The sequence below is a fragment of the Lepisma saccharinum genome, chromosome 2 (assembly GCF_977018435.1).
Source record: "Lepisma saccharinum chromosome 2, izLepSacc3.1, whole genome shotgun sequence".
NCBI classification, from domain to species: Eukaryota; Metazoa; Arthropoda; class Insecta; order Zygentoma; family Lepismatidae; genus Lepisma; species Lepisma saccharinum.
The window spans coordinates 10341496-10367238 of record NC_139230.1 but is presented as its reverse complement, the minus strand read 5'-3'; the positions used below and the strand labels follow the sequence as shown (position 1 = coordinate 10367238).

Genomic DNA, 25743 nt, shown 5'->3' with positions numbered 1-25743 from the left:
ATTATTAATCCTTGAAGAAACATATCCAGTCGAAAAATTATCTGTTACGTTTTGGCAACTTTATCAAGGCCAAGCATAGATTCAAGCTAGTGTTGTCTGCAAAAGTCGCACAATAAAACTCAAATATATATTACCTAATTGAAACTTATAATATGTTTATAAAATTCAATTTGATAATATCATTAACAAATATCAGTGGATTCATTAAGGTTTTGAATAGCCGTTGACGTTAAATATTTTTGCATATCAGTTGTCATTTGTATTGATTTAAAACCTTTAGTGACAATAATCTACAAATATAAAAAAGAACATAAGAGAATAGTTGAGTTCAGAGAAACACATTGAAGACAGTATGTTATATGGGAGGATAACAAAATAAGTTCATACTTACATACTCCATTAAACCATAATGGAATTATGATAAATTTTACTTTTATTAACATTTTGACATTAATTTATCTAGAAACGTACCTAATAAATATTTCACAACTTGTACTAGTGAATCCAAACTTCAGGTCAGATCAAGATCGCCATAAAATTTTGACATAATTGTTTAACTTTTCGTTGAAATTACCTTGCATTTGCTTGTAAGTTTTATTAAACGAAAGATTTGTCAAATCACGTTTCAAATTTTGCTTTGCCTATATTATAGTTCGTCACTGACTAATATTATAAACAATTGCTTTCTTGAAATATTAAGTTGAACACTGCCTTGAAGAGGTAAACTAAGGATAACGCCTTCAAATATTAAGATTGATACTGATATTTTACGTGGTTATTGAGGAAGGTACCCTAAAATATTTCTTTATGTTCTTGGCGGTGATGGTGTGGACTAAGTGTGCATGGAATTAGTATATGATCATATATGTGCATGATTGGAAGATGAAGACTTTAGATTAAGTTGTGACTTTACCTTGAACAAAATTATTCATCCTTCTCCATCAAAGGGTAAAATTTTGTACACAAAATTAACTTACGAAACATTGAACTTAATTTTATAATCTGAAGAATGCTTTATACACTTTTGTTACTAATATGCAGATATGTAAGTTTGAAGGTACAAACGCAATACGTTGCAGCCATATATGTATCTGGTAGATCTTCTTTTCTCATTCTCGATCTCTGTAATGCGATCAGCATCAATTTCACACATACAGAAGCACTTAGTTGATATATTTAGTATATTATAGAGCTGTCCATAGTGGAAATAGGCTACTTCTGTAAAACGGGCATAGTGATCAGATATATACTTACTTCTTGTAATTCCATTTTGTAACAAATACTATATAGACATTGTACTGTATATAAACTTGAAATATATATACTTTTATGAAATTTGTGTATTATTGTAAGTAGAAATCAACTAAACCGGCTGAAGACCAACGAAGATATTGAAAATTGCTTCTAATAGTAATTTTTATTTTTATTATTTGAAACGTTTATTAGAAATTTTATACTTTCACACGAAGGGGGGCGTGGGGGGGGAGCATTACCAGTTTGAAATAGAAAACAGAACTTTAACAAAATAAAAGTTGTATTACATATTTTGTAAGTTTGCTGTTTAACTTAACAATCTCATTTCTGACTCAACTGACTGCACGGAAACTTCTACTCGGATAAAATATATTAAGTTTCATGCAGGACACAGGCCTTGCCGACTTCAAGTAAACTGTCAAGACGGAATACTTATTTAGAAGATTTAGGGACATGAAAAGCGGGCACAGAAGAGGGTGTGGCAGCAAGAAAGTTAACACGTGCAGTGCGCATTTAAATCTAAACTTTCTTTCTTTGGAATCATAAAATACATAACGGAATGCATTAGAAGCATATTATACATGTAATATGAAGAGTAACGGGCCAAAAAGCAACTTTTCTTTCTGTTGTTTCCTCTTTTATGTATCCATGATGCACACTACGATTCTCTCATCCTCTTACCAATTCCACACAAAAAATAACAACATTTCGTGTATTGTGGTTAAAGTTGCCTTCTTGCTACAGTTTATTAGTCATGTATGTGACGTACTAGTTTAGTACATAGTACAGCATTTCAACAGAATTGTGAATAAAATATTCAAAATTTACACAAGTCAAAAAACAAGTAAAGCACGATTTTCCCCAATAATTGAGATAGAACAGTTGTACAAAAAAAAAAAAACTATAGGCACAATGGCATATTAAAGTACTTGCATTTTAATTTGTTGACTATCAAATACAAGAAAGATAACATTTGAATAAAGAATCAAGTGCTAATATTCACAATTACCATTATTATTCTCTTTTTATTATAAAATCTGATTTTTCCTTATCTGATTTTCCCAGTTGCAACCTGAATTGAACTCCATTTAAATAAATCAGATACTTTTTCACGTGTCATTAAAAGTATAAACAAAGATTAAAATAGAATCTCAAATGTGGAGTAAAACAGGTATTAAAAATCATCCCTGAGAACAAATAGTATTTGTAATATCAATCAACGGTAGGCATATAAACTAATTTGGCGATCTAAAAACAAAAATGTTTGGTTTCTTGTTGTTAATAGATTGTCTTTAATGTCTTTTGCATGCTCAGTGTTAGTAATATGAAAGGCAGCGTTTTAAATTTGACTCTTTTTGTCTTCTGCTCATGTAACTTTATTCAGCTTTGGTAACTTGTACAAAATCCATTTCTTTCAGAAGCGATTGAGTGAAGAAGTTCGAGTCAAAAATTGTTTAGAAAATCTTAAGAAGCTTACAATAGTTAACGAAGCAGACAAAGTATCATTAATACAGTTAAAAAGGTGAGTTGGTGTTTGAATTTTTCCAACTACAGCACTAAAGTTAAAAGAAAACAATGAATTAATTTATCTATATGACGCTTTGATGAAAAACAACAGGAGGTTTGCATGAAAAATATTCTGTTCTTTGCAAAACATATGGCACCAGAGGAATAAATTACAAGATTTAATTTGCTCCTACTGAGTTATTTTTAATTATTTAATGAGATATATGCTTTCTCGTAATGAAGAATAGTTTTCTTTTCTGAAAAATAAAGTCACTTGAATTCACTATCTTGAAAGAGAAATATGTACACAATGAACGCGCTGGAAAAGTACCTAAGTAAAATTTTAATAATCTCATGTCTCATAAAAAGTGTAAAATATATAATTTAGAAAATTCTATTTCAGTGCAATATTTTTCAAGACAAAATGAGCTACTAACAGGCCGTAACTTATTTCGTTTAGATGAAGCACCGAATTGTTTAGTTTCAAATATCACGATGTAATCATATAATTTATAATTATAATAATGTGGAAGAATTGAAACACCAACTCAGTTATATACAAAAAGACATATTAGGTAAGATTCTTAACACATTCTGAACTCCGTGGTCTCATCGTGAACACTATTGCTGCAGCATAAAGGCACTGCACATATTTATACATATATATATATAACAGTCATTATCTTTACAATTCTACTCTCGAATCTTGAATGTACACAAATACTATACAGAGTAATATATTACTAAAATCCAGAGCACAAATTGGTACGTTAAATAATATACATATGTGTGTACATGCATTTTTATACGTATATATATATATATACATATACTTTTTCTTTATATTTGGTCAATTTCTTCCAGTGGTATCAGAATTTAATACTCTCGTAGTGTTGTTATTTATAATATCAAAACATCACATTCTAATTACATATTACAAGAGAGATCATTTTTATTAAGTATTTTGACTAAACCTGACGCAAGACAAATCAAGATTTTTCCACCAAACAAATACAGATCTCACAGTGTATGTATGCTCCGTAAAAGGAAAATACTTACGTTAAAATTTCAATTCGTTTCCAGTAGATTTACTTATATTTCGTGAATCGTGGAATTAATGTTTAATCGAAAAATATTTGTTTGATCTAAACGAAACCGTTTTATGAGTTGCTTATTTTGTATGTTTCTTGATCGTTTTCTCTTGCTACAAGCTAATTGACATAAAGAGCCCAATAGCACAACTCTCTTTTCATTCGCTCACAGAAATATAAATTTCTTATTTTTTTTTTAACAGAACAGCACCAAACTATCTCATTGTGAATGCGGGTAGCTTTTCTCCTCTTATACCTGAAGGCAATTTGAATAGCAGACCCACTTTTAATCTTCTTTTTATTCCTTTCTACTCCTATCCAACAGCGTATAATACCTGTGGAAAGGCTCATGCTCTCACACGCAAACACACTTAACGCATACACACATTCACCTAAACCGTACGAGCACCATCTCCACATACGATTTAACTCGTTCACGAAAATCGTCCAACCGCACGTGCAATTAAAATGGACACAAATCATTGGATCACTCCAGATCGAGGTTGATTATTTTTGGTTAGCAAGCTTTTATATATCTATTTAAAATAATCGTACTTAGTATATACAATGCAATCTGCAGCATTTCACAAAGCGTAATGTGAGACCGATAAATCAAACGATCCCTCTTTGGATTGTCTTCTCATATTGAAGTATCCAAAATGTATCATTATTGGAACAAGGAATAGAATCCGGTAAAGGTCTTCCTCATATTGACACACAACAACATTCGGCTTAATATATGCACGAAGACGGAACTGACTAGAATATTCATTCCACGTTCATATCTGAAGGTGAGGTGCCCTTCTTCTATTTACGGATACGTCAAGGGAACTTCTATCATAGATGCACCGTAGTTTTTGAGATTTTAGACCAGCATGTATTTTGCTCCGTCTGTTTGGTCTCCTTCCTTTCTTTTTAACTTTCATACCTCTCTTCTTTTCAGCTTGTCCAATTACCAAGCTGTTCTTGTTACTTGGTCCGACGGATGTACCAGTCGGCCTTGGACCCAGAAACAAGACACCATGTCGCTGTTATCGAGAACGGAGTCTTGAACAGGTTGCCTCAAGACAGCCCCAGACTCACCTTAGTACACTTTACAGATTCTTCAGAATCTTGGTTCTATGAAGGCCATCAAGATGAAAACGGTGAGGCTCTTAAATTAAGGATTGTTAATAATTTCTGTGCGAATCTTGCCGGAGCGTAGAAAGGTCTACGAAGCACCAGAGAAACTAATTTGCTTTCAATAATATAAATCAAGAACTGTTGTCGGGTACTGGAGAGACAATAGTAGCAATAAATTTTCAGCTTGAAGCCTCCATATAATTGCTATTTCTTTCGGTGTTGGGTTTCCCATCTCAATTCTTACACGGGGCCCGTAAAGATGAATAGATGCGTTCTGAAGCTCATCCCTTCAAGAGATTTGAAATAGATGGTGACAAGTAATGACCTAGTTTTAAACTATGCAATAACTGGGTTACTGTACTTTTTGAATCCTTCGCTTACCGCGGAAACCGTACTGAAAGAAATGTCTCTAAATTCTGTCTTCAAGCACGTTGTTTGAACAGGACATTGTATGTTAAAATTCAGATTATGTGCAAAATATCACCGTTTCATTACTCGTTTATAGAGAGTTTCTTGACTTTAGATAGCAAATACTTGCCAAGCTTTAAATAGCAATTTTCTTTAGCATTACTACATCTGTGAAATCTGTAATCGTGATTTTTATTCTTAGATATATTATTTTTTCATACACATGAACAGTTACGAAAAACTATTGATGAAAACAAGATTTTAAAATTTTCTTCTAGTTCTTTCAGAAATGTATTACAGACACAATAACTCTAAGATATATTAAAATTTTCATATATGTTTGTATTAATAAAGCTAAGTGATCTCAATTTGGGGAGTGTAGCCTTTGTTCCAGTCTTTTGAAGCTCAATCATATCGAAGAATTGCATTCCAGTCTTGTGAAAATAATTTCTAACAACTGCGTTTTTCTGTCCATATGAACTACGCTTAAAGTGAATGCAGGGAATGTCAAGCTATGTTTGATTACCTCTTTGTATTAACTATGATAGGTATTTAATATGTCTTACCATACACTTTGACTGCTTTTGAGAGCACTTATTGTCTTGGATATCCAACAGTGTTCTATGGTAACCTTATTGTTTGTACACATCGATTCTGAAGTATTTTGCACATCTGACAATACTACACTATTCACAAACGTAACACACCTCTGTTTTTCTTTCAACTTGGCACAACTTTTCATCGTCGACAATGATCTTCTAAAAAGATATTAATGTTCTTTAATTTTCACCAACAAAAAGAATGGTGGGATGAGAGTTAGGTTTATCCTCCACACGCATCGAAAAATTCAGTGGAGGAACAGGTAACTATTTGACATACGCATGCTCCTGTCTTGCCAACTACTTCGTAAGATAGAACGATGAAGTTACGACTTGTAGATTTGGACAACTCAAGTAGCTATTCCAGTTTACATTTAGAGTTAGTTTTCGCACAGACAGACAAATCACACGCTCACATGTCTCTTCATGTGTAACGATAAGTGGTCAGATCTTGAGAAAGCTCTCTCACATAACCTACACTGGAAAGGTCTGTCACCGGTGTGTTTCCTGTAGTGTCGAGTTAACTCATCTGAACGGGCAAACTTCCACCCACAACCTTTCCAACTGCATTGGTAAGGCTTTTCACCAGTATGTGTCCGCAGATGTGCCTTCAGGTGAGAAGATTTGGTGTACGTTTTCCCGCATCCCGGGTGTGAACACGTGTGGGTTGTCAACTTTTTCCTCCCGCAACTCCGACGGCCTCGTTTGGGTTTGTGTGGATCTCCTAAACTTGGTGGGATCTGATTCACTAAAGCAGGGTGTTGGTGGTGATGTTGGGTGCCTGGATTCTGAGAAGTAGGTGTTGACGTCGACGACAGAAGATCCGCTAGATTTGGCGAGGAGGGAGGCGTCATGACTTTTAACTGAGGAAGGTTTGATATTCGAGTTGTAGAGTGTTGTTGCAAATTTACTTGCAAAGATGTCAAGCCAGGTGGAGGTATTCCTCTTCCTGGACCTTGTTTATGTGGATACTCTTGGTTTTCCGGACTTGCAGGAGGAGACATCTGTCCATGACTGTATGCGACCTGAGAAGGCACAATGGTCATTATACCATTATAGGTTGTGCACTGAGGACCAGATACTCTTGTAGACAAAGAAGATGATGTGTACCCTTGAGACAAATCGCCACTTGTTCTCACTTCTGGACTACCAAGCTGGGAACTATCACGAACTGTAGTGTTGGGTGAGGTTTGTGATTGCGGTGAAGACGGTAATGTAGTTACAGGATTTAAACTTGAATCACTACTGTTTTCTATTGAAGACATTTGTTCGTAAGAAACATTGAAAGAGCTATAGTCCGAGCTTGATCTCGTCACAGACTCACCACCTAGGGAACAGTTTTGGCCATTTCTAGATACAACAACGGGTGTGGAATTTTCAACCTTCACTACGATCGAATGATCCTGTGAGTTGTAAAAGCTTTGTTCGGCAGTTAACATACACGGTGATTCCTCCTTAATCGGTACACCAGACTCCGTAGATGGATAGAAACTATGTTGCTCGGCGGCATTATTAATAAGCGTGTCCAAATCAACGAACTCTTCACCTTGGTATACCATATGTTCTGGAACTTCATACGACTCATCTGAAGCACTGCTGCAGTTGGGAGCAAACTCTGTAGTTAAGGTTTCCGTTTCTCCGGCATAAGGAGAAGTTTCTATTCGAACGGGCACAGTTCCCACCCCACACATGCTGACCGGCGATGCCTGCGGAGGGGCTGGCTGACACAGCAATATGCTCTCAATATCCTGCCACATCTGTAATGACAAAAGAAAAATTCTACTTAATACAATACAGTTAAAAGTGTTTATTTCATGCATAGCAATATACAAAATAATTTTAAGAAGTTTTAACTTTTCCTTAAGCCGGTAACTTATGGAATGAACATTTAGACCTTCAGTACCACTAAGTGACTAATGTAATGGGCAGTAATAAGAAAATATCAACGTCAACCCCAGCATGATGGATTTTCTATCCTTCGAAACTTCTCTCTACTGTAAAATTGGAAGTCAGATTTTACGACAGTTATCTAGTAAATTATTTCACAATTTTTAAAGAGTTTTTATCAAGTAAAAAACAAGGTGGTAATGAAAAAAATATTTGGAGGCCTGTATGCTCTACTCTCTAAAGTAATGCCAATAAAAATTACACGTGTAGGTAATCACAAATATATTATAATATCATAATTAACTGTGTACTCAACGAGACATAAGAAATTGTTCGATACTATTTTCACCCGTAAAATGATACCCATAATTTGAAATAACCGCATTAGAAAGAAAAGAATGACACTTAAAAAAGTAAGAGCTTCACGCTCACAGATCAACGCACATGCGCTCACATCCCTCCATATGGTGTGAGCGAGAGAAGCAATAAAGGAGCCGTTTACGATGTGAGGCTGAGCATAATTTATGTTCTGGTCTTATAGTCGAAAGTAAGTGGACACTCTCAGACTAAAGGAAAAATCTTTTTATACATAATAAAAAAACTTGGCGTAGGTTTAATGGTTAATCCTTGGAATAAACTTATACCGAGGAGAGACATATAACATATTAAAAGGCAGTGCGTTTCGCCAGAATTTCAACACTCGAGTCCGGTTTCATTTCTACTTTCAGTGGCAAGGCTAATTCAAAACTTTTTAAAAAAAAGCAATAAAAATTTAGAAAAAATAGAGCTGCGTCTTGTCAGTCGTCCTCGCTGCCAAATTCTGAAACCGACCTAATTTCCTGATGTGGAGAAAACAATCTCCAAGCGGAAACAATAATTTACTATCATTTAGCAAATTCTGCTATCAAGGACGAGAAACAAATATGTTGTATTGTGCCAATTAAACACATCCGTTTGTAGTGAATAACACCGTTAATTGAAATTCACCCACTCCATCTATTGCATCATGAAGCAAATTTAAAAGCTGAACGAGTGTAATATCGCCGAAAACAGGAAGCCTCAGTAGTAATTTTGAGGTAGTTTTTGTGATAGCTTTTTCCTTCCAAGCTTGCTCAATTAAGTTTCTCATTTTCATCTTACATAGGCTTCCTTTGTTGTCTGGGCGACCTTCTCAATGGCATTACATGATTTTACACACAGCTCTTTCTCTTGAAAGAAATTAAGTAAACACTCAAGCACCAAGGCCACTTTCATTATCTCATCTTCTTTTATAAGAAACGCTCTTTGAAATATATATGAAAGAGATCTTATTATTCATGTATCCAACACTTTAAAGTTAGTTCTGAGATGTGGTGTCCTTTAAAAAGTTCCTTGTGTATTACAATCATTTTATGCATGTATATTTTTTACCATAAATATGCAAAATATGTCAAAATTTTCAAAATAAGCACATACTGTTTCTATTTGAATTATCTTAAATTACACTACATGTGCTGACCAAGGCAGTCTATTATTTCGGGAAAAAAATCTGAGAAAGATCCTGATAGGGAGTTGAAACGTAATGTTGTTAAGTATTTTTTTTTTTTTACCGAAATATAGACTGCCGTGGTCAGCATATGTAGTGCTTTCTGGCATGGAAACAAGGCTTAATCTTGAATTATCGTGCGTCTCATTTCTACATCTATAGGTTAATCATAACAACAAGCAAGAATATAAATAGATAAAATACACGATAGGATAAACACATATATACGATTTACTCAGAATTCTAACCTAGACCCTTTAACTATTCCGCCACAGATGCCGGTATAAACCCATTCAAATATTCAGGTTAATTACTCGTACATGTTAAAGTATGTAGTAATTTATTTGATAAATTCACGAATTCTGAAACAATATAATTATTCTTGAGCATTATGACTCAAGGTTCGAGCTTTGTTCTGGAAATCGAACGCATGAGCTTGAATTCAATTTAATAACTTCTGTCGATCAATTCGGCCTTCTATACGAACCCATTAAGGCTGTTTTTCTGCAAAATACTACGTTTATCTTTCTTGCCGCTGCTGCTACAGTTAGATTTGCTTCATTCGACAAATATCTGGCCGGTCTCCGTGGCGGAGTTGTTAGCACACCGCGCTACGATGCCAGGGGTCTCGGGTTCGAATTCCGGCATGGGCAGGGATGTTTGTGAGTGTCCCTTCATAAATGTCATCATATCAGTCATCTCCACCTTCGCGATTAGCCAAAAGTGGCAGAAAGCGAAGTACAATAAACCAAATTAGTCAATCAGTCCGACAAATATCTGCAACTATAGTTCCTTTTCTCCTCACATCTTTACTTGCAAAAAAACATATTTACAGGCGAACTTAAATTCACATGAAAAAACACGAAACAGATCCCTTACAGTTTCTTGCCAGGTCTGACTGTATTGTACGTGAAGAATAAAATAAATCCCGTGTGTTGTCCATATCAAAGTTCTCGACGTGATTTACATTCCTTTCAAGAGAAATAACAAATGGTTTATCCAAAAACTAATGGAGTGTAGCCGCTCTTCTAATCCCTTCGTTTCGGGACTACAGCATGCCTTGATCACTGGTTTTATAATATAAATTCTCTGTCAGCATTACTTAGGAGATATATGCACGGTTTGCCAATTCCTTTCCCCATCCCACGTTCGTTCCCGACAGGAGCAAATTTGTTTGCCGTATGTACAGAATGTTTGCTTTCCCAACTGGAACTCGCTCATCGGGTATTGCCTGCCATTTATTTCGTGTAATTGATGTTATTATCTTTTTCTTACCGGTGCTTGTAAGTGAGAAATGGTTTCAGAGTTGAACGCACAATATACACAGATGGAATGATCCGAATTACCACCCGAGGCAAACGTTTAATTCAAAATAAGCCTCTTTTTATGCGACTGAATGAAGCAGAAAGAAAAATTCAGTTAAACCACAAGAAGCGTGATCACATGCAGAGAAAAATAAAGGCACTATCATAAACTAACATGCAAAAGAATTTGCCGTAGAATGTAATAAGGAATCTGGTTGGCTCCTCTCTTCATATATTTGTCTTGCACATAGAGCAACTAGTGACTGAATTACCTTGTAACATGCGATCATTTTCGACAGAGACGATGGGGACAGGCCGTTTCTGTGTATGAACGAATTGTGCCGATCATTTATGGAGATTGCAATTAACAATTAATAACCTGCCATCAAAATCGAAAGACGTTCGGTTGAGCCCATGTGAACCCGTAGAAGAGTAGTGCCGTAGATACAATAATGATTGAAGCACGAACTGTGAATATATTGCAAGTCAGGGCTTCTCTCTCCACGTGATATACATCATGTTGAAAAGTGGACACCTGAAACCCCATACTTAGAAAATTCTTGTGGTTCAAGGCGAACTGCACGTACAGGAGACGGGGAAGTGAAACAGTTACACTCATCTGGAAGTCATAGAATGTTGTCTTGCAATAAACTTTAGGATTTGCAACGCAAATGCCTTAAGAAGCAGGGAGACTAGTACGAAAAATCGTGGCAAATGGAATACAGCATAGCTCCCTTCAAAGATATCTTAAGTAAAGGGAAATCACAAATATATTATCCTTTGTGACAATGACATGCAATAATCCTCTTGCCTGATTTGCACAAGTTTATTATTACAAGTAACATAGTACTACAAAGTAGTAATACTTTATCTTTAGGGAAAACCATACTAAAGTGTTTAAAATTCAGTAAGAATTCACTTGGACGACACTCAACTTTGCATAAGTTACATGGTACTTTCCTGAAAAATTAAACAAGGAAATCATAATCTCCTAACAGTGTGTGCTGTCGTAATTTCGAACAGGCAGAAAAATAAGTAAATATGCGTATTTAAAAATATATACACAATAATAGAAAATTCTGATTGTTCTATATATTATTGTATTTGTTGTATAGCTTGCATATTGGTCGTTAAAAAAAACGTATTCTTGCTCTTGTTCCTCTTGAGGTTAATGCGAATGAAGAGAATGAATGACCATAATATGAAATATAAAGAAACAGTAAAAATGCAATGGTCCTATGTAGTACTCGAACACAGGACTTTTCTTTTGTAAATGGTACAAAAGTTTTATGGAGCAGGGGTGGTCCAGTCGGTAGAGCATCTGACTGCTCCGCGGGAAACCCAGGTTTCAGGTGGGAACTTTCCCACCAATGTCTCTCCATGGAGCGGTTCCAGGGTTCCTGGGGGTAACATTGGAGGTAAAGGTGGCCGGAGTGTGGTGCTGATCACATCACTTCCACAAGAAATGTCTTGACATTGTAAATGTGTGAGGCCCTACCTTCATTTGCCTTCATGGCACTTTGCAATGTGCGAGGGGTAGCTTCACTCCACTTCTTGGGAACAATAATCTTATGTTCATAGAATGCATCAATTAACATATTGAATTTAGTTTTTTGCATGGTTTTTTTTTGGTAGAAAATAGAAATCAGCAGCTTTTGTTTACAAATCATCATCTCTGACGGTACGCTAAATTTCATATTTTTGAAAAATAAAATATTTGGAAATCATTAACTGAATAATACATCACTAAAGAGAAAGTGAATTTATTTTTCTTAAACTATTTTATGCTGCACGCTTAGTATAATTAGACTTTAAACTGATGTACTTAAAGCTGTTTTTAGACCCAGTAATAATGGTTTTATTGCGTCAAAATTATAGGTAAGAAAGCTTCTGAGAGTTTGTTAAATAGGCAATAAAATGAAATATTTTCAGTACGTTATTTGCATAAAAGAGTGAACATTCTACATGCACTAGAATTTTTTATATTTTAAGGAAATGCTAAATATCACCTAATTGCGTATCAAGTTTATTTCTTCCAAAAACTTTCCCTGCTGATACTTGGATAAAAAATACGCACACGAGAGCAAAATATGGATGATTTGATGGCTTTCCCTGTGTGCATGTGTTATGTATGTACACCATGGCGTAGCACGAAGCAGTAGTGTTGTATGTGCATATAAGTATCTAGCACTATAAGGTATATATTGTGAGTGTTTGTCGTTTACAAGGTCTCGTGAATATTAAATAGCTGATATGAAATTGTCTGGATTGAAAAACTGTGTTATAACATGTATGAATTTGTGTTTATTTACGACATAATGGCTCAATATAAGTTAGAAAAACAGTTCTTCATGTCAATCAATGGCATTTTTTTCCTTTTGAGAAATATAATGCAATCAACTGGATCTATGCTTTAACATGCAAGTTTGTACTAATATAGGCAGTACTCTATATTTGTTGATACCTTCAAGTTAGTGTTAAATTACTTTTAATGTCAAAATTTTGTAACTTGTAGAAACCATGCTTTCTTCATTCTCCTCAGTTCTGACAAACAACATAAGGTGCGAGATTTCTCATTGTTAACACTAACAAATCATTACTGAGTAAATAAATTCCTTATGTTTGTTGCTTTTCGAAATAAAAGTTAGATAAGATGGACTATGATCTATTCTATGCTGTGGCTAAATTGAATTCAACAAGTTAGATGATAACAGCAAAATTTGAACTAAAACATACCCACCAAAAATAAATTTGTGTAAATCTTTTTATTCCTGTCTCATTTTCAAATTGAGGCTTTAATTTACCAAATAAAGTTCGAATTTCACAGAGAAACTACACGCAAATGCATATTAACTAATGATATGTTTCTTCTCACTCAGAACCAATAACTTTTAGAAAGTGATCCATAACTCGTGGAAATTGCTTAAAGACAAGCAACTTGTTCACTTGCATATCTCTTTCAATTGTTCTTTTGAAGTTTATTACGCTTTCAAGTGCAGATCTCATTAACTGTACTACCTTCAACATCTCCCTTACACTTAACAGCTTGTATTACTTCTTCATAAAAACTAAAACATGTGACAAAACTATGTCGTAAATGCAAATTGTACATAATTCATTCAAATTATGATCTGGAAGGTGTTGATGGAGGGCAGAGCTTTTTACGCTTCTCTGCGTGCGTTGCCTATGTTTTATAATAGCACGTTTCGCAACGAAAGATTTTTAAGCATTTATTCGCAATACATCACATTTAACACCACATTCATTGCACTATAAATGTGCAACTTACAGGATATACATTCTAATTACGAGCCTATTCCTCACGTACTGTTGACCATTAAGAGTGGCTGGTTAAGAAGAAAGAACTTTGTTGTGAAAGCGTATTGAAACACTTTTGTTTCTGTTCAAGGCACAATGCAAGCAGCAGAATCTTGCAACCGGTACTGGTAGAATTTTATAGCGGAACTGCGGTACATTGGAGACGCCAAGACAGTGAAATTTATGGTTTGTCTGACATCTAGCAAAAATTCCTATGCATGGCAGACCCTTTTCTTTCCCCTTCTGTTTACTAGCCTTGAAATTAGATTAGCAGTTAATATCGAACCTGCTGACACCTAAAATTCTTGAAAAAAAAATTGTCGTCCTATTCGATTTTAAGAAGCAGGAGTTTCTGTCTGCATGAGCTGTATCAAACTGCTTAGAATCAGTTCAGTAAAATTGATTTTTTTTACCATTGTATGTTTCACAGAGGCCACATATTTACCAATAGCCGATCTCCGTGGCGAAGTGGATAGCACAGCGTGCTACGACGCCAGGTGACCCGGGTTTGAATCCCGGCCTGGGCATGTGTGTTCTTTGTGAGAGTCTCATCAAATTCATTATATCATCACTCATCCTCATCTTCGCGCTTAGTCAAAGGTGTCACAAAAGCGACGTAAAATAAAGAAAATCTATTAATATTCATCAATAATTAAAATAATGGATATATCTTCAATGTTCTAAATGACTGATGAAGAGTAAAATAATGCAAACACCATTCAATGAACATAAGCACACTAGAGAACCTAGAATAATATAATATTTTCCGAACTGGCGAGTTATTCCCGATGTTGGTGAGTCAAGTAAGTAACCTTACATCGGCTAATAGTGACTATGGATGCGAAATAAATCAGCCCTATAGTTACTCTGATGAGTTAAAACTGTTTGGCAACGGTGAGATTTGTTTGTTGCTAATTCTTCAATACCTTACACACAGAGAGAGATTTTCCAGGTATCGCAAGGGTGTCGCCTTGTAATCACGGTGTTCCGGGTTAAATTCCAGGAGGCTTGGATCTCTCATGAATTCTAGTAATAGTCCTGATCTGTGCACAAGTAAAATTAACGAAAATTGTCAAAAATTCTCACTCAAAGCACTGATTGTACTGGTTCAAATAAGGTGTCATTTTGCAGGAAACTAACACATTTTTAGTGCGTTTGTATCCCTCTTGCCTTTCCTTCATGAATAATATGATACAAACCTTGCTTAGAGGCATGGGCGTACCCAGAGCAGCCTTTGAAGGGGAAATTCCTAACTGGGGGATGTTTGGTCGACGCTTGGGTCTAGTTGGGGGATGCTCCTATGCTTTAACATGATAGCAATGAGACAGCTGTGGGATGCTATGCGAAAATTTTGATAGATGGGGCATTCCACCTCGCTTCGAGCACCGACTTAGACACTTTCTCAATGGAGTAAATGAAAACTTTTTCCAGGGAGACAAAGAGCACTTTCCCAGGGAGAGCAAGGAAGAGAAACATCAAAACTGTGGCAATACTTTGTTTGAATTAATTGAAAATGGAATAACATTTAGTTTACTTCCCAACGTTAACCCAAATCAACCAAGTTAAATTCTATAACCACTTGTTTTCCAGGGAAGGCAAGTGCCCCCTTTGTCCCCCGATGGATACGCTCATGCTTGGAGGCAAAAGTCTTGCCTATGAACAATTATTGTCTTCTTCCTATTTCCTACATCATGTCCTTCGTCTTCTTGCCAAGATCACCGTTGATTTCCCATGGACTCGGCTGGCCTTGCAGATGCAAGAAGCAGTGCACAATATTGCAGGTAAGGTCATCGGTCTACGTGACTGCAAATTTGATGGTATCGTCAAGGAAAAGAACATGTGGTAACGAGAACGTCATATGTGAGCGAGCGTTCCTCTAATTGCAGCTTCCATTAAGCAGTTTCCATGAGCTGCCTACAAACGAGGCGGTTGTAGATGGGGGCCAGGTTGGAGCTTTGTTTACGATCCATAATCGCAACGTTGTTCTCTAGCTGATATAGTTACTGAGATATCGCTTCCATAAGTAACAATCCCTTACTAAATATAACAATCTCGGCAAACAGCACGAATATCTTTCAAAAGCACATCATGAATCTCTTTAGCTGCTTTAGTTCATGAGATACAGATAGTCCTCGTTAAAATGGTTTTTCATTAACACAGACAGACGTACCGTTCTAATCTGATAGGTTTTCGTGTCAGATATCAATGCCATGTTTTGCATCAATTGTTGGTATTAAATAATACTGTGGAAACGTGTCGTAGCTCTTTCAGCCCATCGAATTTTTAACTTTGTATGTCCAGTAGTTTTCGAAATGTCGATAGGTGACATTATGGACAGATTTATACGTGGGATAAAATGCACATGCCACGTTCTAACCCATTACCATCAACAGTACATTCTGAGTTTTAGTTTTAGACCACGCACAGATAGGCTAGTCGGGACTGGCCCTACAGTTTAAAGTAGTTGTATTTACGGTGGGATGAGGACGAGAAAGGAAGAGCATCCCCTCAAGCAGATTTGCTACACTTAAAACTTGCTCAACATGCCCATATGAGCTTTTTGAGCAAGTGTGGAATCTTGTCTAATTCAAGATTTTTGTAAAAATGCCCTCGGGAATTTTTCAGAAAAGAAGAGCTTCCTCAGATTGAAGTGCATATACTTATAAAAGGTACTTCTGAGAGATTGTTGTCTATAAATTTGTTAAAAATATGCTCTTCTTGGGGCTACACTTAAAACTAGGCTACACACCTACCCACATACACACATACACACACATATTTACTTCTGGTTTAAGTTTAATTGGATACCAGCTTCACTAATATTAAAACAATGTAATTCTTCTAGAATTGCTCTGTGACAACAGGGCCATCTATGTGCAAATGTCTGAACTCGGTGAACACTTGGGAACAAGTCAATTTTTTTCATTATGTCAATATTTTTAACTCTTTTTGCCAGTACTTTGGAGCTGAATATGCCTTTTCTTAAGACGTTGTATATTACTAAAATATCTTTAATTCACATATTTCTCATACCGCTGTATCTTGTTCTATTAGGCCTCTTCAAGAACATTGCCTATTAGGACTCTTCAAGAACATTGCCTATTAGTGAAATAATAGGGCAAGCATACAATGATATGGGGATATGTGAATTGTTGGTTTCTTCAATTCAGATAAATGGATTGAATTGAAACTGGGATATTTTGCATTTGTTATATTCAGTTTCTTTGTTGTAATCTGTTCATATATAAAATCAAGCACCGAGAGGGTATAAGATCAATACTTGAACAATATGTGCGCATGACGGCCCCAAAGCGGTGGGATCGATACTTTCCGCACGGTGCACAGTTCTATCGCACGGTGCATAGTTCTATTGACATCCGGCAATTCTTATTAGCAAAAGTTCCTGCAGTCTTATTGACATCGATTAGTTCCAGAGTTGTCCACCGCCGCGCCGGGAGGCATGGCGCTGCGGTATGGATTGCATGTACGCTCAGCAGAAAAACGGGATACACTCAGAAGAAAGTACTTCGGCAAAAATGTTAGAGAATAGCTCATGTTTCTGAATGCACCCCCAACATACCCCCATACCCACCCACCCACATCCATACATATTTACTTCCCGGTCCACTTCTATTGCATCATGTTGTACAATATTAATTGATTAAATGGTTATGACATAATGTGATGATGTGGTGTTTTCTGATTGGTTGCTTATGACATAATGTGATTATGTGTTACGTTTAAATAAGCAGTGTTTCTATTGGCTCTGTAAAGCCAGGGCACAGTGCAGATTCTTCACCATTGCTGGATCGGCAGTGGAACCCACATCGCGGGGGATAGAACCTGAACAGGCTCCACCAAAGTATAGGAGACTTGAAGCATATAATTTGGCGGAATAACCCAAGTAAGGTCATAGAGACTGATACAATAAAAGCCAATTTTTGGCAGGGGGGCCAAAGTGGTTCCTAAATACAAAATCTCAAGAACTAATTGACATAGAGCTATGCAGTTTTTTTGTCTGCACTGAACCCAACTGATCCAGCATAGAGTTTTGATTTGAACCCCAAGAAATTGTATATAAATACCAAAGCCAAAAATATTAATACACACATACACACGTACACACAAAAAAATATACAAATCACACAGCTGAACCCAACTGATATTTTTTATTAAGCATAGAATTTTTGATTTGAACCCCAAGAAATTTTATATAATATAGATACCTGAACATGCAAACATATTTTGAAAGAAGAAATATTGCAAGATATATAAAATCAGACCACCTGTTGGATTGTTTTAGGGAAAAATTTGAAAATCTATCAGAGTATGATTTTTTTAAAGTGCAAAATGAAACAGAGGCAAGATGGGTACTTGACAGTGATGTTGGGTTTGGGTATGTGAGCATAGAATTGGGTTCTGAATATGATGAATTTGAATCCAATACATACTGGCATAGAATTGATGCATACCTGTTGCATTGTTATTGGGGAAAATATGTTGCTTTTTTTACAAAAAGTACTTCAAGTTTAGAAAAATTTAGGTTTTACAAATTTTTCCATGATCATAGAATTTATACAAACAGCAGGTGGCCTGTTGATGACATATCATGGGACACAACAATTTCCATACTTGATGAGGCAGGAAAATTGGATGTAAATTCTTTTAATGAGTTGATTATGTACCTGCTTAAAAACAATATCAATTCTGGCTCATTCAATACAAGATGGACTTAAATAATTACACAAAATATTTTTTTTGTAGATGGAACCTCCACCAGATTATAAGATTCTGTCATACCTATTCTAATACAATTAATATCACAAGTACTATTACAAGGCACGCACTGCATAAAATCATAATTCCAAGCGATGGCATGGATTCTACGATTCCATATCATACATACTGCAATTGGAGCTTCAGCAGTTCGGGACTGTGCAATATATTGTCTACAAATGTAGGATTGTACGGGTTGCAAACAAAACTCCCAAAGCTTATGTATTTCAGGTTTCTTAAATTTGAAACAGAATCCAAACTGTCTGGAAGTTCATAAAAGTGAAGCTATTCTACAAGCGGGTCTATCTCAGCTTCTGCATGATATATTTGAGCAAGAGGTGATGTGTTTATAATATTTGTTGGTATAGAGGTTTGTTCTGAATCTTATCAATTATGAACAGCTCTGCTGCATGTTGTGATGATGAATATCTAGTCCCTAAACCTAACAGAGCTGTGCAGTGATGTTGTTATTGGGAACAGGATTCAAATCCTACACAGATTTATGGAAGAATTAATTTTTGCTATGAAATTATATCTAGATCCCTGTGCAATAATGCTGTTATTGGGAACAGGATTCAAATCCTACACAGATACAGATTCTTGCTGAGCTTAATAGGTGATTGTCATGGAAGATACTCAATATTTCTGCTGTTATTAGGTACAAAATTCAATTACACAGACACAGATATAATATCTAGATGCATACAGAACTATAAATTTATACTCAGCTGTGCGGTGATGCTGTTATTGGGAACAAGATTCAAATCCTACACAGAAACAGATTTTTGCTGGGCTTAGAACTATTATGGATAGGTGATTGCCATGAAATAATATCCCTATACCTGACAGAGCTGTGCAGTGATGCTGTTATTGGGAAACAATTTTAACAGAGCTGTTGTTTCCATAAATCTATACTCAATATCCCTATACCTGACAGAGCTGTGCAGTGATGTTGTTATTGGAACAGGATTCAAATGCTAAACTTAGAACTATGCCATGAACAAAACTGTGCGGTGATATAATTATTGGGAACAAGCTTCAAAACCTCGCACAATGCTGAGCTTAGAGTGAAGATACCAGTGATATAATTATTGAGAACAGGATTCAAATTTTGGATAGGTGATTACCATGAAGATACTCAATATTTTTGTTATTAGGTATAAATATTATTTTAATCAATTCTTCACCTCCATATCTATAACATCTCTGTGTAATTCCATAACAGTTCCATGATCAGCTCTGTGTCTGTGTGAGGCAAGCACAGCTCTGTTAGAGATAGGGATTAAAAATTATTTCATTCTTCACAAATCTAACAGTTCCATGCTCAGCTCTGTCTGTGTGGGGATTTGTGCCTAATAACATCAAAACAACACAGCTCTGTTAGTTCAATTCTTCACATCCATATCCATAACATCTCTGTGTAATTCCATAACAGTTCCATGCTCAGCTCTGTGTCTATGTAGAGCAGATAGGGATATGAAGTATAAATTTAAATTCTTTACAAACAAATCTCTTCTAACAATTCCATAGCAGTTCCATGCTCAGCTTGTATCTGTGTGGGATTTGTACAGCAACATTAGAGACAGAGTAGATGGGTATAAATATTATTTTATTCAATTCTTCACCCCCATATCCATAACAGCTCTGTGTTTATAATCTAACAATTCCCATAACAGTTTCATGCTCAGCAAGGCTCTGTGTCTGTGTAGTTTCATAACAGTTCCTGTGTGGGATTTGTACAGAGCACAGCTCTGAGATAGGGACTAACAGTTAGGGTATAATTAATTCTTCACATCTAACAACTATAACAATTCCTCCTATCTATTGAGTGTCTAGATGTTATTTTATCCCTATGCCATGACAGTTTCAACTCTGTATTTGTGTGGGATTTAAAGCTTGTCCAATTCTTCACATCTCCTAATGTGTGGCATGAAATTGTGTTTTTTGCCAAAAAATCTCAGCATGGCCCTGTGTCTGTGTGAGATTTGAGGCCTGTTCCCGGTATAGGTAGATTTGAAATAGGATCTGTGCCTCCCGGCTTGAGAAGAAAGGGACTATGCACATTGTTTTGAGGTGGGATCTGAATCTCAGCAAAAGCCCTAATCACAGCGGAGCTGTGTCAGGGATCATAATTGATAGGATATAATTGTATTCAGAACAAACCCCCCTATAAGATATGATAACTTTCAAGCTCTGTTGTTACAAACACTTCCCTGTATACATACTGGGCTATCACTATAATAATATTTGCCACATGTTCTGTGATCTTGTAATAATTATTTCTGTCGGTGATAAAAACATTGTTCAATTCTAACTAGTTCAATTCTTCACAATTCCATAACAGTTCCATGCTCAGCTAGCAGATATGGATATTATATAAATTTAAAAATTCACAAACAAATCTCATTTAACAATTCCATAACAGTTCCATGCTCAGCTCTGTGTCTGTGTGAGGCAAGCACAGCTCTGTTAATAAATTTTATTCTTTCCAATTGTATAATTGAGCATAGCAAAAAATCTCAGCATGGCCCTGTGTCTGTGTTTGAGGCCTGTTCCCGGTATGGGTAGGTACAAATCTGGCAATCACATAGGATCTGTGCCTCCGGCTTGAGATATGCACATTGTTTTGAAACCTTACTGGGTGGGATCTGAATCTCAGCAAAAGCCCTAATAAAATATAATTTGGATGTGTTTCTGTATTTTTCAAGCTCTGCTGTTACAAACACTTCCCTGTATACATACTCTGCAACATATGGGCCATCACTATAATAATATTTGCTACATGTTCTGTGATTTGTAATCTTGTAATAATTATTCCTGTCGGTGATACAAACATTGTCACAAATTTTCTGTCTTGAGGAAATAACAACAAGGCTTATTCTTCACAAACAAATCTCATCTAACAATTCCATGCTCAGCTCTGTGTCTGTGCGAGGAGGATTTGTACCTAATAACATCAGTACAGCACAGCAGCTCTGTTAGAGAAAGGGATGATTTAATTATATTATTATTGAAACATCTAGAAATTATTCTTCACAAACAAATCTCATCTAACAATTCCATGCTCAGCTCTGTGTCTGTGCAAGGATTTGTACCTAATAATATCAGTACAGCACAGCTGCTCTGTTAGAGACAGAGCAAATAGGTAAAAATATTATTTTATTTATTTCTTCACAACAGCTCTGTGTCTGTGTGAGGCAAGCACAGCTCTGTTAGAGATAGGGATATTGAGTATTGAAACATCTAGAAATTATTTTATTCTTCACAAACAAATCTCATCTAACAATTCCATGCTCAGCTCTGTGTCTGTGTGGGGATTTGTACCTAATAACATCAAAACAACACAGCTCTTGTCAGAGACAGAATATTCAATTCTTCACAATTCTATAACAGTTCCATGCTCAGCTCTGTGTCTATGTAGAGCAGATAGGGATATTAAGTATAAATTTAAAAATTATTTTATTCTTCACAAACAAATCTCATCTAACAATTCCATAACAGTTCCATGTTCAGCTCTGTGTCTGTGTGAGGCAAGCACAGCTCTGTTAAATATAGGAATATTAAGTATAGATCTAAATTTCATTCTTCACAAACAAATCTCATCTAACAATTCCATAACAGTTCCGTGCTCAGCTCTGTGTCTGTGTGGGATTTGTACAGCAACATAGCTTTGTTAGAGACAGAGTAGATGGGTATAAATATTATTTCATTCAATTCTTCACCTCCATATCCATAACAGCTCTGTGACATTTATTCTTCATATCTAACAATTCCAATAATAGTTTCATGCTCAGCAAGGCTCTGTGTCTGTGTAGATAGGGATATTAATATTTCATTCCTTCATAACAGTTCATGTGTCTGTGTGGGATTTGTACATAGCACAGCTCTGAGATAGTGACTAACAGTTAGGGTATAATTAATTCTTTACATCTATTGAGTGTCTAGATGTTATTTCATCCCTATGCCATGACAGTTTCAACTCTGTATTTGTATGGAATTTAGAACTTGTCTGAAAAGTGGCAATCAATGCCCATTGTTTCCATATAAATGTTTCAACGTATGTTCAACATAAGTGGCAATCAATGCCCATTGTTTCTATATAAATGTTTCAACGTATGTTCAACATGTTGTACAACATGTTGTACATACGTTGAAACATTTATATAGAAACAATGGGCATTGATTGCCACTTATGTTGAACATACGTTGAAACATTTATATGGAAACAATGGGCATTGATTGCCACTTTTCAGACAAGTTCTAAATTCCATACAAATACAGAGTTGAAACTGTCATGGCATAGGGATGAAATAACATCTAGACACTCAATAGATGTAAAGAATTAATTATACCCTAACTGTTAGTCACTATCTCAGAGCTGTGCTATGTACAAATCCCACACAGACACATGAACTGTTATGAAGGAATGAAATATTAATATCCCTATCTACACAGACACAGAGCCTTGCTGAGCATGAAACTATTATTGGAATTGTTAGATATGAAGAATAAATGTCACAGAGCTGTTATGGATATGGAGGTGAAGAATTGAATGAAATAATATTTATACCCATCTACTCTGTCTCTAACAAAGCTATGTTGCTGTACAAATCCCACACAGACACAGAGCTGAGCACGGAACTGTTATGGAATTGTTAGATGAGATTTGTTTGTGAAGAATGAAATTTAGATCTATACTTAATATTCCTATATTTAACAGAGCTGTGCTTGCCTCACACAGACACAGAGCTGAACATGGAACTGTTATGGAATTGTTAGATGAGATTTGTTTGTGAAGAATAAAATAATTTTTAAATTTATACTTAATATCCCTATCTGCTCTACATAGACACAGAGCTGAGCATGGAACTGTTATAGAATTGTGAAGAATTGAATATTCTGTCTCTGACAAGAGCTGTGTTGTTTTGATGTTATTAGGTACAAATCCCCACACAGACACAGAGCTGAGCATGGAATTGTTAGATGAGATTTGTTTGTGAAGAATAAAATAATTTCTAGATGTTTCAATACTCAATATCCCTATCTCTAACAGAGCTGTGCTTGCCTCACACAGACACAGAGCTGTTGTGAAGAAATAAATAAAATAATATTTTTACCTATTTGCTCTGTCTCTAACAGAGCAGCTGTGCTGTACTGATATTATTAGGTACAAATCCTTGCACAGACACAGAGCTGAGCATGGAATTGTTAGATGAGATTTGTTTGTGAAGAATAATTTCTAGATGTTTCAATAATAATATAATTAAATCATCCCTTTCTCTAACAGAGCTGCTGTGCTGTACTGATGTTATTAGGTACAAATCCTCCTCGCACAGACACAGAGCTGAGCATGGAATTGTTAGATGAGATTTGTTTGTGAAGAATAAGCCTTGTTGTTATTTCCTCAAGACAGAAAATTTGTGACAATGTTTGTATCACCGACAGGAATAATTATTACAAGATTACAAATCACAGAACATGTAGCAAATATTATTATAGTGATGGCCCATATGTTGCAGAGTATGTATACAGGGAAGTGTTTGTAACAGCAGAGCTTGAAAAATACAGAAACACATCCAAATTATATTTTATTAGGGCTTTTGCTGAGATTCAGATCCCACCCAGTAAGGTTTCAAAACAATGTGCATATCTCAAGCCGGAGGCACAGATCCTATGTGATTGCCAGATTTGTACCTACCCATACCGGGAACAGGCCTCAAACACAGACACAGGGCCATGCTGAGATTTTTTGCTATGCTCAATTATACAATTGGAAAGAATAAAATTTATTAACAGAGCTGTGCTTGCCTCACACAGACACAGAGCTGAGCATGGAACTGTTATGGAATTGTTAAATGAGATTTGTTTGTGAATTTTTAAATTTATATAATATCCATATCTGCTAGCTGAGCATGGAACTGTTATGGAATTGTGAAGAATTGAACTAGTTAGAATTGAACAATGTTTTTATCACCGACAGAAATAATTATTACAAGATCACAGAACATGTGGCAAATATTATTATAGTGATAGCCCAGTATGTATACAGGGAAGTGTTTGTAACAACAGAGCTTGAAAGTTATCATATCTTATAGGGGGGTTTGTTCTGAATACAATTATATCCTATCAATTATGATCCCTGACACAGCTCCGCTGTGATTAGGGCTTTTGCTGAGATTCAGATCCCACCTCAAAACAATGTGCATAGTCCCTTTCTTCTCAAGCCGGGAGGCACAGATCCTATTTCAAATCTACCTATACCGGGAACAGGCCTCAAATCTCACACAGACACAGGGCCATGCTGAGATTTTTTGGCAAAAAACACAATTTCATGCCACACATTGGGAGATGTGAAGAATTGGACAAGCTTTAAATCCCACACAAATACAGAGTTGAAACTGTCATGGCATAGGGATAAAATAACATCTAGACACTCAATAGATAGGAGGAATTGTTATAGTTGTTAGATGTGAAGAATTAATTATACCCTAACTGTTAGTCCCTATCTCAGAGCTGTGCTCTGTACAAATCCCACACAGGAACTGTTATGAAACTACACAGACACAGAGCCTTGCTGAGCATGAAACTGTTATGGGAATTGTTAGATTATAAACACAGAGCTGTTATGGATATGGGGGTGAAGAATTGAATAAAATAATATTTATACCCATCTACTCTGTCTCTAATGTTGCTGTACAAATCCCACACAGATACAAGCTGAGCATGGAACTGCTATGGAATTGTTAGAAGAGATTTGTTTGTAAAGAATTTAAATTTATACTTCATATCCCTATCTGCTCTACATAGACACAGAGCTGAGCATGGAACTGTTATGGAATTACACAGAGATGTTATGGATATGGATGTGAAGAATTGAACTAACAGAGCTGTGTTGTTTTGATGTTATTAGGCACAAATCCCCACACAGACAGAGCTGAGCATGGAACTGTTAG

At 35.8% G+C, this 25743-nt stretch overlaps 1 protein-coding gene across 1 annotated transcript in view; it reads right to left on the bottom strand.

Annotated features, from left to right (window-relative positions):
* Positions 1 to 1872: 1872 nt before the first annotated feature.
* LOC145983910 (uncharacterized) overlaps positions 1873 to 25743 on the bottom strand; it is a 60886-nt gene continuing 37015 nt past the window's right edge. The window contains exon 2 of the mRNA XM_083117028.1: positions 1873 to 7737. Within this exon, the coding sequence (XP_082973154.1) occupies positions 6385 to 7737 (1353 nt within the window). The 3' untranslated portion in view covers positions 1873 to 6384. The remainder of the gene's footprint in view (positions 7738 to 25743) is intronic.